Consider the following 14959-nt stretch of genomic DNA (forward strand, 5'->3'; position numbering starts at 1 on the left):
CTTCAGTTGCAGTGCGTGGGCTTCTCATTGCGGTGGCTTCTCTTGTGAAGAGTGGCCTCTAGAGTGCAGGCTTAGTAGCTGTGGCACACGGACTTAGTCACTCTGCGGCATTTGGGATCTCCCCAGACCAGGGCTCGAACCCGTGTCCCCTGCATTGGCAGGCGGATTCTTAACCCCTGTTCCACCCAGGGAAGTCCCTTTTGTTTCTGTTTTTGACCTAAGTTTTATATTCTTAGTTTGTCTTTACTGTTAAGTTTCAATTTAGGGTTATTCCCTAACCTTAATTATCTTTTTTTTTTTTTTTGTATGTTTCTTGCTTCACTGTTTTTTGTAAGTTTTTGGCTTTTGTTTCTAATATGGTGAATCACAGATGATCTCATCTTAAACATTCAGCAGCCTTAAGGTCATTTTAAAAAACCATCTGAGGGCTTCCCTGGTGGCGCAGTGGTTGAGAGTCCGCCTGCCGATGCAGGGGATGCGGGTTCGTGCCTCGGTCCGGGAAGATCCCACATGCCGCGGAGCGGCTGGTCCCGTGAGCCATGGCCGCTGAGCCTGCGCGTCCGGAGCCTTTGCTCCGCAACGGGAGAGGCCACAACAGTGAGAGGCCCACGTACCGCAAAAAAAAAACAAACAAAAAAAAAACCATCTGAGAGCCAGACTTTATCATGGCTGGGTTCTTCCTCACATGGATCGGTGGTGTTTCCCCTCCTGTCTAGGACTGAGTTTATGGCACATGTCTATCAATTACAGACCTGTTCCTCCCTCTGGAATTATAAATTAGTATTCTCCAGTTAAGTGAATTCTTAAACAGGTGAATAACCGTATTTGGGTTATAAATATCAAACCGCATTTGATAACGTAGAGGCATGTTGTATAAAAGATCGGTGGCACAGTTACAGAGAAAGGAAACTATTTGCTAATACCAGTTGGTCAGTCATGTTTAAAAACAATAAACAAAGGACCTGGTGTTTAAATTTATTTCACCTGTTAAAAAGTAACAAAAGATACAATTTAGGCTACATTACAGGAAGCATGGCATCCAGATTAGGAAAGGTAATAGCTCCAATCTGTGCAAATCGAACAGTTTTTATTGTTTCCTGTACCTCTTTGGGGCCAGGGACTAAACCAGGTGCTAGGATACAAAGCTGACAACATAGCCTACTTATAGTAGAATTACAAGTAAATAATAATAGGTTTTATGAAAAGCCAGAAGAAGGGCATCCAAGACCTAGACCCTAGAGGCTGGAGACGCCTAATAAGGGGGAGGTGACACAGAGAGCAGAAGCTTCGGAGGTGGAGCTATGGCCCTTTACTGCCTGTGGGACCTTGTACAGACTGTTTAACCTCACTCCGTGTTAATTTCATGTGTAAAATGGAGTCATCGGTAATCTATGTCTCACAGTTCTCCTGAGCATTAATGAGACGATGTCTATATGGGAAGCCTCTAGAGCAGACCCTGGAGCATGGTGATTTCTCAGAAGATGGTAAGGAGTACCATTTTGAAGTGCTGGAAGGTAGGCCTTGTCCCAGTAGAGAGAGACTTCCCAGCAGAAGGAAGAGTGTGCATCAAAGCTGGAGTGGTTGATCTGGGGCCTTCCTGGAACTGCAAAGTATTTAATCTGATGGGAGCCTAGGGTGCATGTGGACAGAGTAGCTGAAGATGAAACTGGGAAGGGAGGCGGGGTGAGATCTCCAAATGGGAGCTTGTGTGTCATGTGAGGAGTCTGAGAGGCATTTAGGAAGTGTCGTGGAATCTCTGAAGGCCTTAAACAGGGGAGTGTCCAGCACAGTTTCATCCGTGGAAAGACTGGTTTGTCACAGATGTGCAGAGGGGTAGGAAAGCTGTTTGAGGTAGGATACCCAGTCGGGGAAGTGGGGCTCAGCACTGGCTGCACCTTGGAACTATCTGGAGAACTTTAACAGTCTGGTGCCCAGGTTGACTCCAGTTCAATTATATCAGAAGCTCTGGGGGTAAGACCCAGGCACTGGCATTTTTTATGGCTTCCTAGATAATTCCATTACACAGCCAGGGTTGTGAACCTCTGGATTAGAGAGTAACTGTTTTCAAACCAGATTTGATAAAGTTCCAAATTAAACAAGCACCGGCAATATAAACCAGGGTAAGAAGGTAACAAGTAGGATGTGGTAGTTGGTTGAATAAGGAGGGGTTGATGGTTTCTGGTTCGGGTCACTGGGTGCATGATGATCTATACCAAGAAGGAGAAGCAGATTTGAGTACTGGGCCTTGCTGAGTGGGCATGAGAAAGATAAAGAATTTGATTTTGAAATGTAGAATTTGAGGGGAAATAATACAAGGCAGATGGGCAGAGAGAGAAGCTAAGGGAAGGAACCCGTGGTATAGTTGAAAACTCAGAAGACAGAGTAAATAATTGATGCGTGAGTTCCCTGAGAAGACAGGAAGTGCAGAGCAGACATGAAAGAAGTAATTTATATGAGAATCTTCCACTCAGAGAGAAATAAAAATATGTGAGGGTGCTGGTAAGTTCCCAGGTTGAGGAAGAAGAGCCTGGTGGCCTGAGTTCCTTACTGCAGGAGACCTACTGAGAGGAGACAAGAGAAGGGCATTCAGGAGTTGGGCAAGCTTTGGGGGAGCTCAGGAAGGGGGAGGGAGAGTGAGAAGGAGGTGCATTTCTGGTCCTGCTCTTAAATGTTGTTTTTTCCCCAGAGTTTCAATATTGACCCTCTTTCACGCACTTCCTGTGTGATCTCCTTTGTTATATTGGATTACACTCTTATCTTCTAAGAGGAACATTGGTAAACTGAAGTTTGTCCAGAGAACTTAAGTAGTTGACATGGTAGTTCAGAAAATTATTGGTTGGCTTTTCATTTGGGGGGAAGGCATTTTGCTACCTTAATTTGAAATTTAAATTGTTGAAATCACTTGAAAACACTATACAGATCTCATAGCTTCCACCATCAGAAACTAGGTGGCATCATTTATTTCTCCACTGTGATAAAATCTCAGAACACTGCCAACTCAACATTTTGAAAACATGTTAGCTTTTAGTATAAAACGTTATACTGTAAAGAAATTCTAACAGATACTTATTTTATTTCATGTTATACTTCATGCATTTATTTTTGTTCTGTGATTTCTAATAAAGATCTAACTGGAATTCTCAATTCTGATATAAACTATGATGTGCATTATGAACTCTCAAAATGTTTTTTCCTCTAAAAAAACCAACGTAATGTCCAGTAGTTGTCAGATAAACCAACTTTCCTCTAAAAAGCCAACTTTTCCTCTAAAAAACCAATGTCCGGTAGTTGTCAGACAGACTGAACTATTTATTTTACAGTTGTGCTGTTCTGCAGAATTAATTGTCCTCACTACAACAAAGCGATAGTTGGTTGGCTTTTCAGTACGCCTCTTTGGTCTTAACTTCCTTATTAAGATAATTATAAATTACTTAAGCACAGCTGGTTAGGACCATGGATGCATAGATAGGTAGAAGGTGGCCTTGATGTTGCAGAACATTAACCGAGTGTTTTGATATAATTTCAGGTAACGTTTCATTTGTTGCATTTCCAGTTTCCAGCACCAACTCACCAACAAAGATTTTACCAAAAACCTTAGGACCAATAAATGTGAATGTTGGACCCCAAATGGTAAGAAAATCATCATATCTTAGGACTTGAAACTCTGCTTAGGCAAGACTTATTTAAAGGAGCGTTGTACCAAAGACGCTTGGTCAGATATTCCAGTTAATTCCTTATCTCAGTCACTTATTTTTTAAAGTTTTGTTTTTACCTGAATGTAACTGATTAGTCTTACGAAAAAGAAAGGCGTTACGCTCTTCAGTGTTCAGTGTTCAATGTTCACGTACTTGAATCTGTGGATTCTGAATGTGTTAACATTAAGGTTTTTGCTCCCTATGTGAGGCTTCTCTTGTTTTCAGTTGTTCGATTAAATTGATTTGAAATGTTATGTTTTATGTTCTCCTTTTTCTTTTTCTTGTAAAATAGCCTTTACTGCACTAAACCGTGTAATCTCATATAAATTGAATATCGTATAAATTGAGTATGACCCAACAGTTAATCTATATTTGGAGCTACTAATTTGAAACTCTTTGATGAAAGGACATTTAGGAAGAAACAACTCACCAGTTCATTTTGATCTTTAGCAGTAGAAATAATGAATTAAAATGGAAAGTATTTAACTGTTTCTCTGAAGGTATTCCATTAATTATGCTAGAGCTTAAAGTATATAGCACTTTTAAGAAAGCCTTATTTATAAACAGAGTTGCATGCAGCTAATCTAAAAACTACACCTAATTTAAATGGCCTCACCCACCATTAGCAAAAGTATGTAAACATTTGAACAGTAACTCTTCATTGTCAGTGTTTACATCTTCTTATCTATAAAGCAATAAGCATAAATTTTGTTTGTAATGTACGGTACTGTGGACTCTGTTAAATGCACAATTATTTAGACAAAAGTCTCCTTTAACATTCTGAATGGCTTCAGAAAGTCTTTGAGATCTTAAGCCGTTCTAGACACAACGTTTTTCTTGATCCCTTGAGGACTGTTAATCATCCTGCAGAATCCGAGCTAAAGATGTTGCACAATGCTGTAACTATGAGAAGAATGTAATCTAGCTCCAAGCCTCTTAGAAACTTAAGCTCAGGTGAATATCTGCGTTTCAAGGTAGTTCAGGGTATATTTTCAAACGTTTGCTAAGCATTTGCCCCTCCCCAGCCACTACAGGAGGTGCAAATGAGATTATACACCTGACTTGAACGTTGGTGTTTTGACATGTGATTTATATAAACATCAAAATTAAACAAACAGATGTGAACTTTCTTGACTTCGACTCTTACAGTACTCTTCTATTTTGAAAGACTGTTTCCTCTTGGTATTTCAGTGATGCTGCTATGGCTCAAATTTGAATTCCTCTTTTAGAAACATAATTGTTCTTCCCATTGTCAGTTTAAACTAATGTACATGTAAGCCTTTACACACTTCAGTTCTGACAGTGATAAATAGTCCTGTATAGGACGTACCCAATTACTGCAAACCTCAGAATCAGCAAAGCAAAGGTCAGACAGAGAGATTTCGGCCTCTCCTTTGAAACAGGCCAGCCCAAGACCTTCATTTGTCTTCCGAATTCTGAGGTGCTTTTTGTAGTTTTTAGTCCCTAGGCAGGAATCAGAGTTTTCTTTTTGATTTCCCAATATATCGTGGAACCGCAGCGAGAGCCGCTCTCTCTCCTCTCGCTTGTCTCTTTTGAATGTTGTTCCCTCACATTCAATCTCTCATCCATGATTTAAAAAAATTTTTTGTTAGAAAATTCTTACATGAAACCTCACCTGTTTCCTTCTTACAGTTGTCTTTCTCTACTTGCCCTTTAAATTTTCCATGTCCCTTTAGAAGCCAAATCTTCATGGTAGATAGAAATTTCAAAAGGCCTCAAGAAAAAGTTGTTTTCTGTGTTTCTAGAAGCTAGTTTAGCAGTAACTGTTTCACTTTGGGATACTTGCTCTTTTCTTAAAGGTATCTGGTTTTATGGGAGGGGAGTTTGGGGGAGAATGGGTACATGTATATGCATGGCTGAGTCCCTTTGCTGTGCACCTGAGCCTATCACGACATTGTTAATCAGCTTTATTCCGATACAAAATAAAAGGTTTAAAAAGAGGAAAAAAGGTATCTGGTTTTTTATATAAGATAATCTCATGATTATTTTAACATGGCTAAAAATTGCTTGTTTCTTACAGTGAAAATGAAAATTTTGTCAAATAATGAAATCCTTTAATATAACACTTTATAGTTATATAGATTCTTTCTTTTCAGAGTATAGATGCTCTCTTGGCTTTTCTTACTGTAGATGGCAGTAGTACATAAGGTACCTTGATTGAAGGTAGAAAATCTTCAGAATGAGGTTCAGTTGCTATTTGATTTATGGCTAACTGTAATCTATTGTCAAAGAAACCTCATGATTACATTTAAGTTAAGGATGTCTGGTTTTTTTGTGGGGAGGCGGGGAAGACTTAAATTTAAAATAAATGTTCATTTTCCTCATCAGATTAACTGAATACTATTTTAATTTGGGATTTCAAAATTAAGGTTCAGTTTTATAGAGCATATGTGACTTGTCACCTATATGAACTAATTTTCCCGTGTTCGTTGACTTCCCTTTGGTTTTGTTTCTTAAGGCTCAGTCACTGTCACTGTCCTAGTTTAAGAACGCATTGCGTCTCATAAGGATTTCTAACTTGTGGTTCCAGTTCAAGTCGAGCATCCCACCAGTTCGTTCGTTCATGAAATGTTTGTTAAGGACTTCCCAGGCCCTGTGCTAAGAGAAAGGAACAGAGTATTGCTCGTCACTCTCAGATCAGGAAAGAATAGCAGCTGACAATCTGACATTAAGGAAGAAAAATAGAGTAGAACATAACAATTTATTTCCAAAGTCATTCTCAATAAAGATAACCAGCTTTTCTCTATGTCCTATTTCCCTTCCTCCTTTCTTCAGCTTCTTTTTTTCCTACAAAGCCCTTTAAATCAGGTAAAACCAAGCCTGTAGGGTCCTAATAACAGATAAATAAAAAACTCCTTAGTAATAATACTGCACAAGTAATGCAGTCTGTTTCACGGGTAAATCAGAATGCTTAGATAAGTTGCTTTTCTGGAGACTCCTGTTCTAGGAATAGAGTAGACCAGAGACGGATCAAACGCTCAAAGTTTCCCTCTCAAGCTCTCACACTCAGGGTAAGCATGATAGAGAACATCTGAGTGTGTGGTGCAGTGACTGGTGAGAACTATGCCCTTTTCTTACAGGATTTTATATAATCCTTTCTAGCATATCAATGAACAAAGAAGCTACTCTTTTCCATCATTTTAAAAGCTGGGTCTTCTGTCTCAGTTCAATAAATATTTATTGATTCTTTCCTATGAGAGTCCCCTAGCACTATGGTAGGCTCCGCAGACACTCTCTACCTTTAAAGATCGTGCATTGAAATGGAAGTGAGGAGGTGGTGTGGAATATGTGCAGGGCTAGGAGGTACAAACACCTTGTCTAGTGTTCATATTTTCTCACGAGGCAGACTTCTGAATGCCCTCTTTAATAATCCTTGGCATATTATGAGAATCAGAATTCCCCAGACGTCTGTCAGTATTTGTTGTGTTTTGTTTTCTTTGAACTATAGAATTAACATATTAAAAGCATTTCCTAAGCATTTGTATGTAGTAACATCTCCCTAGCCCCATTAATACCCCCATTCCCTGGAGCATGCCTTTATTCTATTTATTTATTTATTTACTTATTTATTTATGAAAATACTTAAAGGTATTACTAGGGTACCAAATTATTTTCACCAATGAAAACTATAAGACCTGGAAAGCAATTTGGCAACACAGATCAAGAAACGTTTTTTACAAGTCCACATCTTTGGACTTTCCTGGTGGTGCAGTGGTCAAGAATCTGCCTGCCAATGCAGGGGACACAGGTTCGATCCCTGATCCGGGACGATCCCACATGCCATGGAGCAGCTAAGCCCATGCACCACAACTACTGAGCCTGCGCTCCAGAGCCCGCGCACCACAACTACTGAAGCCCGTGTGCCTAGAGCCCGTGCTCCACAACAAGAGAAGCCTGTGCACAGCAAGGAAGAGTGGCCCCCGCTCACTGCGACTAGAGAAAGCCTGTGCGCAGCAATGAAGACCCAACGCAGCCAAAAATAAATTAATGTTTTAAAAAAGAGCAAATTAAACCCCAAATAAACAAATAATAAAAAGTGAAAATCAATAAAATAGAAAACAAAGAAATATATAAAAACAATAAAATAAATATTTATTTTTGGTTGTGTTGGGTCTTCATTGCTACGCACGGGCTTTCTCTAGTTGCGGTGAGCTGGGGCTACTCTTCGTTGCAGTGTGCGTGCTTCTCATTGCCATGGCTTCTCTTGTGGAGCACGGGCTCTAGAGCGCAGGCTCAGCAGCTGTGGCACACGGGCTTAGTTGCTCCGTGGTATGTGGGATCTTCCCGGACTAGGGCTCGAACCCATGTCCCCTGCATTGGCAGGCAGATTCTTAACCACTGCGCCACCAGGGAAGTCCCCAAAATAAATAAAAATTTTTTAAAAAGTCCATATCCTTAGTTCCATTAATTCCCTTTCTGGAGTCCATCCGTAGGAAATAGAAATTAAAGCCAATATCATTTTATAGAAATGTTTATCACAGCATTATTTATAATATTTAATATTTGAATATTCATAAAAATCTAATAATAGATAATTAATCCACGTGACAGAGTGTTTTATGGTCTTTAAAATGTCTTTGAAGAATATTTAATGACATGAGGAAATGCTCTTGAAAAAAAACAGGTAAAGTTGTATAAGAATCCAAATTGTATTATGTCTTTGTATATGTTTTGGACTGTGAAGAATTAATTTGCTGTTACCCCAGTTCTAGTAAATAGAGTTCAACTGAAATTAGGTTCCATAATTTCAAAGAAAGCTTTTCATTTTTCTGATTTTTAAAATGTTGTCAGTTGCCAACTTAATCCCTCCCAATTGCTGTTCACTTGCTGAAATCTACATTGTGACTTCATATCAGTATTCAGGATACTTGTGCTTTAAGATCTCAGAATATAAATGTATCAGAGGTATTGCTTATATTTAGATGATTGATATTAAGTACATTTTAGACAGTAAGGTTTACTCCTTGTGTATAGGTTAGCATTCAGCATTATTTTCTGCCTGTAGGTTTTCCTTAATAACTAAGAATATTTTTTTCTTTGTCCTGACTTTACAGATTATAAGTACACCACAGAGACTAACCAGTTCAGGAAGTGTTCTGATTGGGAGTCCATATACCCCTGCACCAGCAATGGTTACTCAGACACACATAGCAGAAGCTACTGGCTGGGTCCCTGGGTAAGAGTGGTACTGCAAATTACCATTCTTAAAAACCTTTTTTTTTTTTTTTAAGTTCTGATCTTTTTTTCTCACTATCTTGTCTTCTGTTCTTGTTTTATGTTCTTAAAAACTCATATGTTTCCTTTAAAATCACCTATTTTATTTCACTTTATATCCTAGATATAAATCAGCTCTGGAGCAACCATTTTTTAAAATTTTATTTTAATTAATTAATTAGGCTGCACCACCACAGCATGCAGGATCTTACTTCCCCAACCAGGGATTGAACCTGTGCCCCCTACAGTGGAAGCGTGGAGACCTAACCACTGGACCACCAGGGAAATCCCTGGAGCAACCATTATTAAACAGAAAAATAGAACAGTAACTTGTAACTGAATCTTCTTTCTTCAACTCTGAAAGAAGACTACTTTTTATGATTGTGACATTTAGCCACTTTGGAGATGTAAAAACTGCATTTTATATTGTTTTAACAAACATTAGAAAGGAGTTTTATATATACGTGTGTGTGTACTCAGAACTTCCCCTTAAAACCAGCATGTTTATTTCCTTTAAAACCAGAAAAGGAACTAGGAAAAAGAGCCCAAATATATTAAAACTTTCATTGAGTTTTATCTTCGTTCCTTTAAACACTGGGCAATTAAATCAGTATCCCTTCTTTGTTACTCATTTGCCACTTTTAGTGTCAAATCTCTATGTTTCTTTACCTGTAAAATACCTTCATTCAACCTTTCTCCACTCCTTATCATTTTAGCATCTCATCCTTCCATAAAAGAAAAGAAGTAGTAAAATAAATGATTCGGTTTTAGTTTGTCACTTTAGAAGTTATTTCCAAGGTGGCAGGCCACACTGGTGGTTCTATCATTGACTTACAATTGTGAGTTCTAGCAAACAGACAGTAAATCTTGGTTGAGTAAGAATCTCCTTGCTTCAAGGATATTAAGGAAATGAACGAAATAACAATCCTGGCAAAGTGCTTTAAGCCATACACACAGACAGAGACAGCAGAGTTTCATGTGTATACATAATGTCTTTTCCATTATCAAATAAGATGAAGTGACAGAGTCACCTGTAATTCCTTTGCCTTTATTCAGTCGTTAACAACATTTCTCATGTAGATCTAAGATCTAAAAATCTTGGATTTTTTCATAGCCTTGAGAGATAATTTAATGAAAGCCAAGCCTGTGCCAGTAGTGTTGGCCTACTTAGGAGATGACCAGAGTTTGGCTATTTTCACCACCAGCTGTGCTTTATGCTGGGGGTAGTCTGATTATCTAATGTTTTTATAGTCATTTCTCCCAGAGCAAATAAAACTTTTCTATGCCTTCTCCTGTATAAATCTGCAGTATTTTCCTCCCTAAAGATTCATTGAGTTCATTTCAGACTATGGCTATCATGTGATTTCTTTGTCCAGTGATAAAATTTAAGTTTTTATTTCATGTACGTATCTTTTATATTTGTTACTTTTGTGTTTGGATATTTTCCATGTGGAATTAGACAAGTTACAATAAACTATTCATGAAATAAAGTTCTTTATGCATGTTCTTTTTATGGTATCTTTTTTTCTTTTCAGTGATAGAAAACGGGCTAGAGAATTTATAGACTCTGATTTTTCAGAAAGGTGAGTATAAGTTTAACTATTTTGTTTAGGAGATGCTACTGCATAGAGAGGGGTTTGGTACCCAGACTCTAATGAGATGTTTTTCTTCATATAACTTTAACTTTGTTGAGTTTCTACCGTTATTTCATTCCACACTGAGTATTCTGCTTCATTCATCATTACATAAATTTATTGTATTTGTGTGGTTTCAAAAGATACTATTCTGTGAGTAGACTGTCTGTTGGCAGTATGCCATTTAGCCCCCTCCCTCCTTTTGGGAGTTGAAGTGTTTTGCCAAAGTGAATACTCCCCATTACCCCCAAATACACAAACTTTTTAAAAGCAAGTTTCATTGAACACATTTAAAGGTCATAGTAAATTCTCACTTCGTTTTTTTCCTTCCAGCCCTATTGAGATATAATTGACACACAGCACTGTGTAAGTTTAAGGTATACAGCATAATGACTTGATTTACATACATCATGAAGCGACTATCACAGTAAGTTTAGTGAACATCTGCCATCTCATATAGGTATAAAATTAAAGAACTAAAAAATAAAAATGTTTTTCCTGTGATGAGAACTCTTAGGATTTACTCTTAATAACTTTCATATATAACATGCATCAGTGTTACTCTATCATGTTGTACATTACATCTCACTTTTTTCTTAAGTAAGACAGCCAGTGTAATATAACCTTTCCTTAGACTAATTAGGACAGTGGTTCTCAGTTCTTGGTGTGCATCAGAATCACCTGTGGTCTGTTGAATAAACTGCAATTGCCTACTAAGTCAGAAACTCCAGGATTGAAAACTATCACTTTAGGGTCGTTATTTGAACTTAAGTTCAGTGTTCCACAAAAGCCACTCTACTGAATATCGTATTAATGTCACACTATGTTAAAACAAGACATGTAATCTCAGAGGCTGTTGAGTTCTGTAAGATAGTTACTATTTTAGATAAAACCTTGTCATCAATGCTTTTTAAAATTTACTTTTGATTCTGAGATTTTGGAATTGCTTTTGTCAATTGTGTTTTCATCTCTTTTCTCCTGTTAGGTCGTCTGCTTTCAATACAATAGTTTTCTGTTTCTCCAGTTTCTCGTTGCTTTCTCTGATTTGCTGTGCACTGAGAAACTACTTGGCCAGATGTGTTAGAATTCAGTCTAAAATAAAAGTGAATAGGTTCTGAGTGAGGACCTTGGGGCTGTATAAAAGAATGTGTGTTTTCTTGCATTGACACTAGCTCTGCTTTAGTTCCTTGGTGGCCTTTGTAGCTTACTTCTCACATCTTAACTGTTTTGAACAGATAAAATCATGTCTGAGGAACTGCTATATCATATAGACATATATGGCGAGATGGTCTTTTCTCTCTAATGGAAATTCTGGCTCATACTGGTTTTTCTTCATGTATATCCTTGGAAAGGTCAGCAGCACACTTTTTTTTTTTTTGCGGTACGCGGGCCTCTCACTGCTGTGGCCTCTCCCGTTGCGGAGCACAGGCTCCGGACGCGCAGGCTCAGCGGCCATGGCTCACGGGTCCAGCCACTCCGCGGCATGTGGGATCTTCCCGGACCGGGGCACGAACCCATGTCCCCTGCATCAGCAGGCGGACTCTCAACCACTGCGCCACCAGGGAAGACCAGCACAAGTTTTTTTAACCATATATTTAGCACTATTTAAGGCCTTAAAATGGAACTATTCATTAGTTATGATCGGTGGCACCTATGTATTGCAAATAATATAAAAAACAAGGTTCTTTTTATTCTTTATAAGAGAGAAAACTCTAAAGAGCACATATAAAAGTACCAGATTAAATTCATTGGTATAGCCACTGATTCGACTTTCCCTTTCTGCATTTGGTTCAGTGGCCTTTTTTCCGAGTGCTTTTTATTATTCTCTTTTTATTCTTTAATATAACTTTTCTATAATGAATCCCATTCCCTCTCCCTAATCAAGCCACAAAAATTACTACGTGTGGTTTTCTTTTGTTGTTGTTGACCTTACAAGTGTTATTTTTCTCGAAATTTATGTGTTTTTCTGTAATGCTGAGAAAAGTCTTCTGTTCCCTTTTCCCAAGTGCTGAGCTTCAAAAAGCCAGCTCTCAACCCAAAGTAATCTTCTTCATCTCTTTAATGTCTTATATGTTGATTTAGTATCATATGTAATTATTTTTATTACTGTTCCTCAGGGATATGGAGAGAGAGAGTGAAAGAGAGAGAGAGAGATAAAACACACACACACATACTCCCACACAGATAAATACCACCGTTTTATCCTCATCTTACACTTGACAGTACAACCTTAAGTATGTTTTACACAGCTATTCCTTCGTCAGGTTCATTTGCGAGAGCAAGTCAGTTTCTGAAGAAATTTTTTGTTGGTTAAAGATCCATTGATGTATTCTAATTGGTTTTTTTCCCTGTGTTCTGATCCACTGGACTTGTTTGCAAAGAGCTTGTGGAAGGAGCTGCGAAAGCCCCCTTTCTGGTCTTGCCGGGGGTTTTGATCCTGAAAGATGTTTGCTCACTTTCTCTTTCTCCCTTTGGACAGAATATGGTGGTGTCTTCTAAATGCATCTTTTCCAAATAGGGAAGGGGGACCTATTTGGGATCTCTTGGGTGGAGAGAAGGTCCTGGATGTGTGATGGGCAATGGCAATAGCCTGCATATGTATTACTGTATTCCTGTCTTAAATGACTAGGATTTAGCACAGTGGTGTTTCACTGTTCCTTTGTGCTCATGTAATCTTAAGACCTTTTTTTAAAAATTCTGTTGGAATACAGTTAAAACCCTTTTATTTAGAATAAACTAATAATTTATAATAAACTAATATAATTTAAACTATAATAAGCTAATAAAAATCAATATAATATCTGTACTGCTTCAGTGATGTTTATGAAGTTGTTTGTTCAACAATTGTTTTTAAATTAATTTATTTATTTAGTTTTGGCTGTGTTGGATCTTTGTTGCCACGTGCGGGCTTTCTCTAGTTGTGGCTAGCGGGGGCTACTCTTTGTTGCGGTGTGCAGGCTTCTCATTGCGGTGGCTTCTCGTTGCAGAGCATGGGCTCTAGGCATGCAGGCTTCAGTAGTTGTGGCACACGGGCTCAGCAGTAGTGGCTCGCGGGCTCTAGAGCACAGGCTGAGTAGTTGTGGCGCACGGGCTTACTTGCTCCGCGGCATGTGGAATCTTCCCGGACCAGGGCTCGAACCTGTGTCCCCAGCATTGGCAGGCAGATTCTTAACCACTGCGCCAACAAATATTTTGATGTGATAAATGTTGGTATGTTCTAGGCATTGGCAAGAATAATAAACAAAATAGATAAGTGCCCGTTAAAGAGCTTATATTGGGGATGGGGGAGCAATAAACAAAATAAGATAATTTTAGATTGTGATAGGTGGTATGTAGAAAACTAAGAAGGACGATTTGTAGAGTATTGGAAGGATGGTGGCTACCTTAGAAAGGCCTTTCTAAGGGGGTGACATTTGAGTGCAAGGAAGACAGGCATGTAAATACCCTCAGGGAGCCAGGGGTTCTAGGCAGAAGGAATGGCAAATGCAGAGCTTCTAAGTGAGGAACGAGGTTGTTGTATTTGGGGAAGCACAGTGGCTTGGAGAGAGTGAGAAAGTCAAAGAGTGATGTGGGATGAGGATGGAGAGGTAGGCAAGAGTCAGAACATGAAAAGCCTTGTAGGTCATGGTAGAGAATCTGGTTTTTATTCTAAACAGGGTTTTAAGTAGGGAAGTGACATGATCTAATTTACATTGACTGCTGAGGGGGAATGGACTCTGAGAAGACAAGAACAGAAGCAGGGAAATCAGTTAGAAGGCTGTTGCAGGGCACACTGGCCTGGCAGTGGAGATGGAAGAAAAAAATGGATAAATTTTGGAAATAGAATCAACAGGATTTATTGATAGATTGGATGAAGGGAAGAGAGAAATAAAAGATGGCTCCTGTTTTTTTGCAGTGAGAGCTGGGTGAATATTGATGCCATTTAGACTTACTGTAGTTAGGAGTAGGTTTGGGGAGGAATTGAGTTTTGTTCTGGACATACGAAGTTTGATAAGTTTATTAGTTATCTAAGTGATCATATCGTTAGTGTATAAGTAGTATCATCAGCTTGTAATTCGTCACAGGCCTGGATGACATAACCCAGGGTGGGGAGAAAGTGAAGATCTGTAAGTGATCAACATTTACTTCCCATTCAACAATCCCCCCCAACACACACACAATGAATACATATGTACAGGAAAGTGGGGTTTGGGGTTTTTTTCCTAAATTATTTTACTAAATTACTAAATTATTTTGCTGATTTAAACATTCCAGTTAACTTATTTGAATGGGAAATGAGGTTTTTATTGTATATTTTATATAATTTCTTATGTAAATGGAATACATTTATTATAACTTATACCCGGAGGTATACTGTTATACTACAAATTTGAGTTTAATATTACTTTTGTAAAT

General features: G+C 38.5%; 1 protein-coding gene across 9 annotated transcripts in view; it reads left to right on the top strand.

Annotated features, from left to right (window-relative positions):
• TFDP2 (transcription factor Dp-2) overlaps positions 1-14959 on the top strand; it is a 162051-nt gene that overhangs the window by 108898 nt on the left and 38194 nt on the right. For 6 of the 9 annotated variants that reach the window (XM_022582646.3, XM_022582647.3, XM_022582649.3 and 3 more), the window contains 3 exons: positions 3527-3630; positions 8771-8892; positions 10466-10513. In XM_022582646.3, coding sequence (XP_022438354.1) covers positions 3527-3630; positions 8771-8892; positions 10466-10513 — 274 coding nt within the window. The remainder of the gene's footprint in view (positions 1-3526; positions 3631-8770; positions 8893-10465; positions 10514-14959) is intronic. The other 3 variants (XM_022582648.3, XM_089911055.1, XM_089911058.1) reach the window with 1 other exon arrangement.

The sequence above is a fragment of the Delphinapterus leucas genome, chromosome 4 (assembly GCF_059928025.1).
Source record: "Delphinapterus leucas isolate spDelLeu-1000000601 "Yukka" chromosome 4, BTC_Dleu_Yukka2, whole genome shotgun sequence".
NCBI classification, from domain to species: Eukaryota; Metazoa; Chordata; class Mammalia; order Artiodactyla; family Monodontidae; genus Delphinapterus; species Delphinapterus leucas.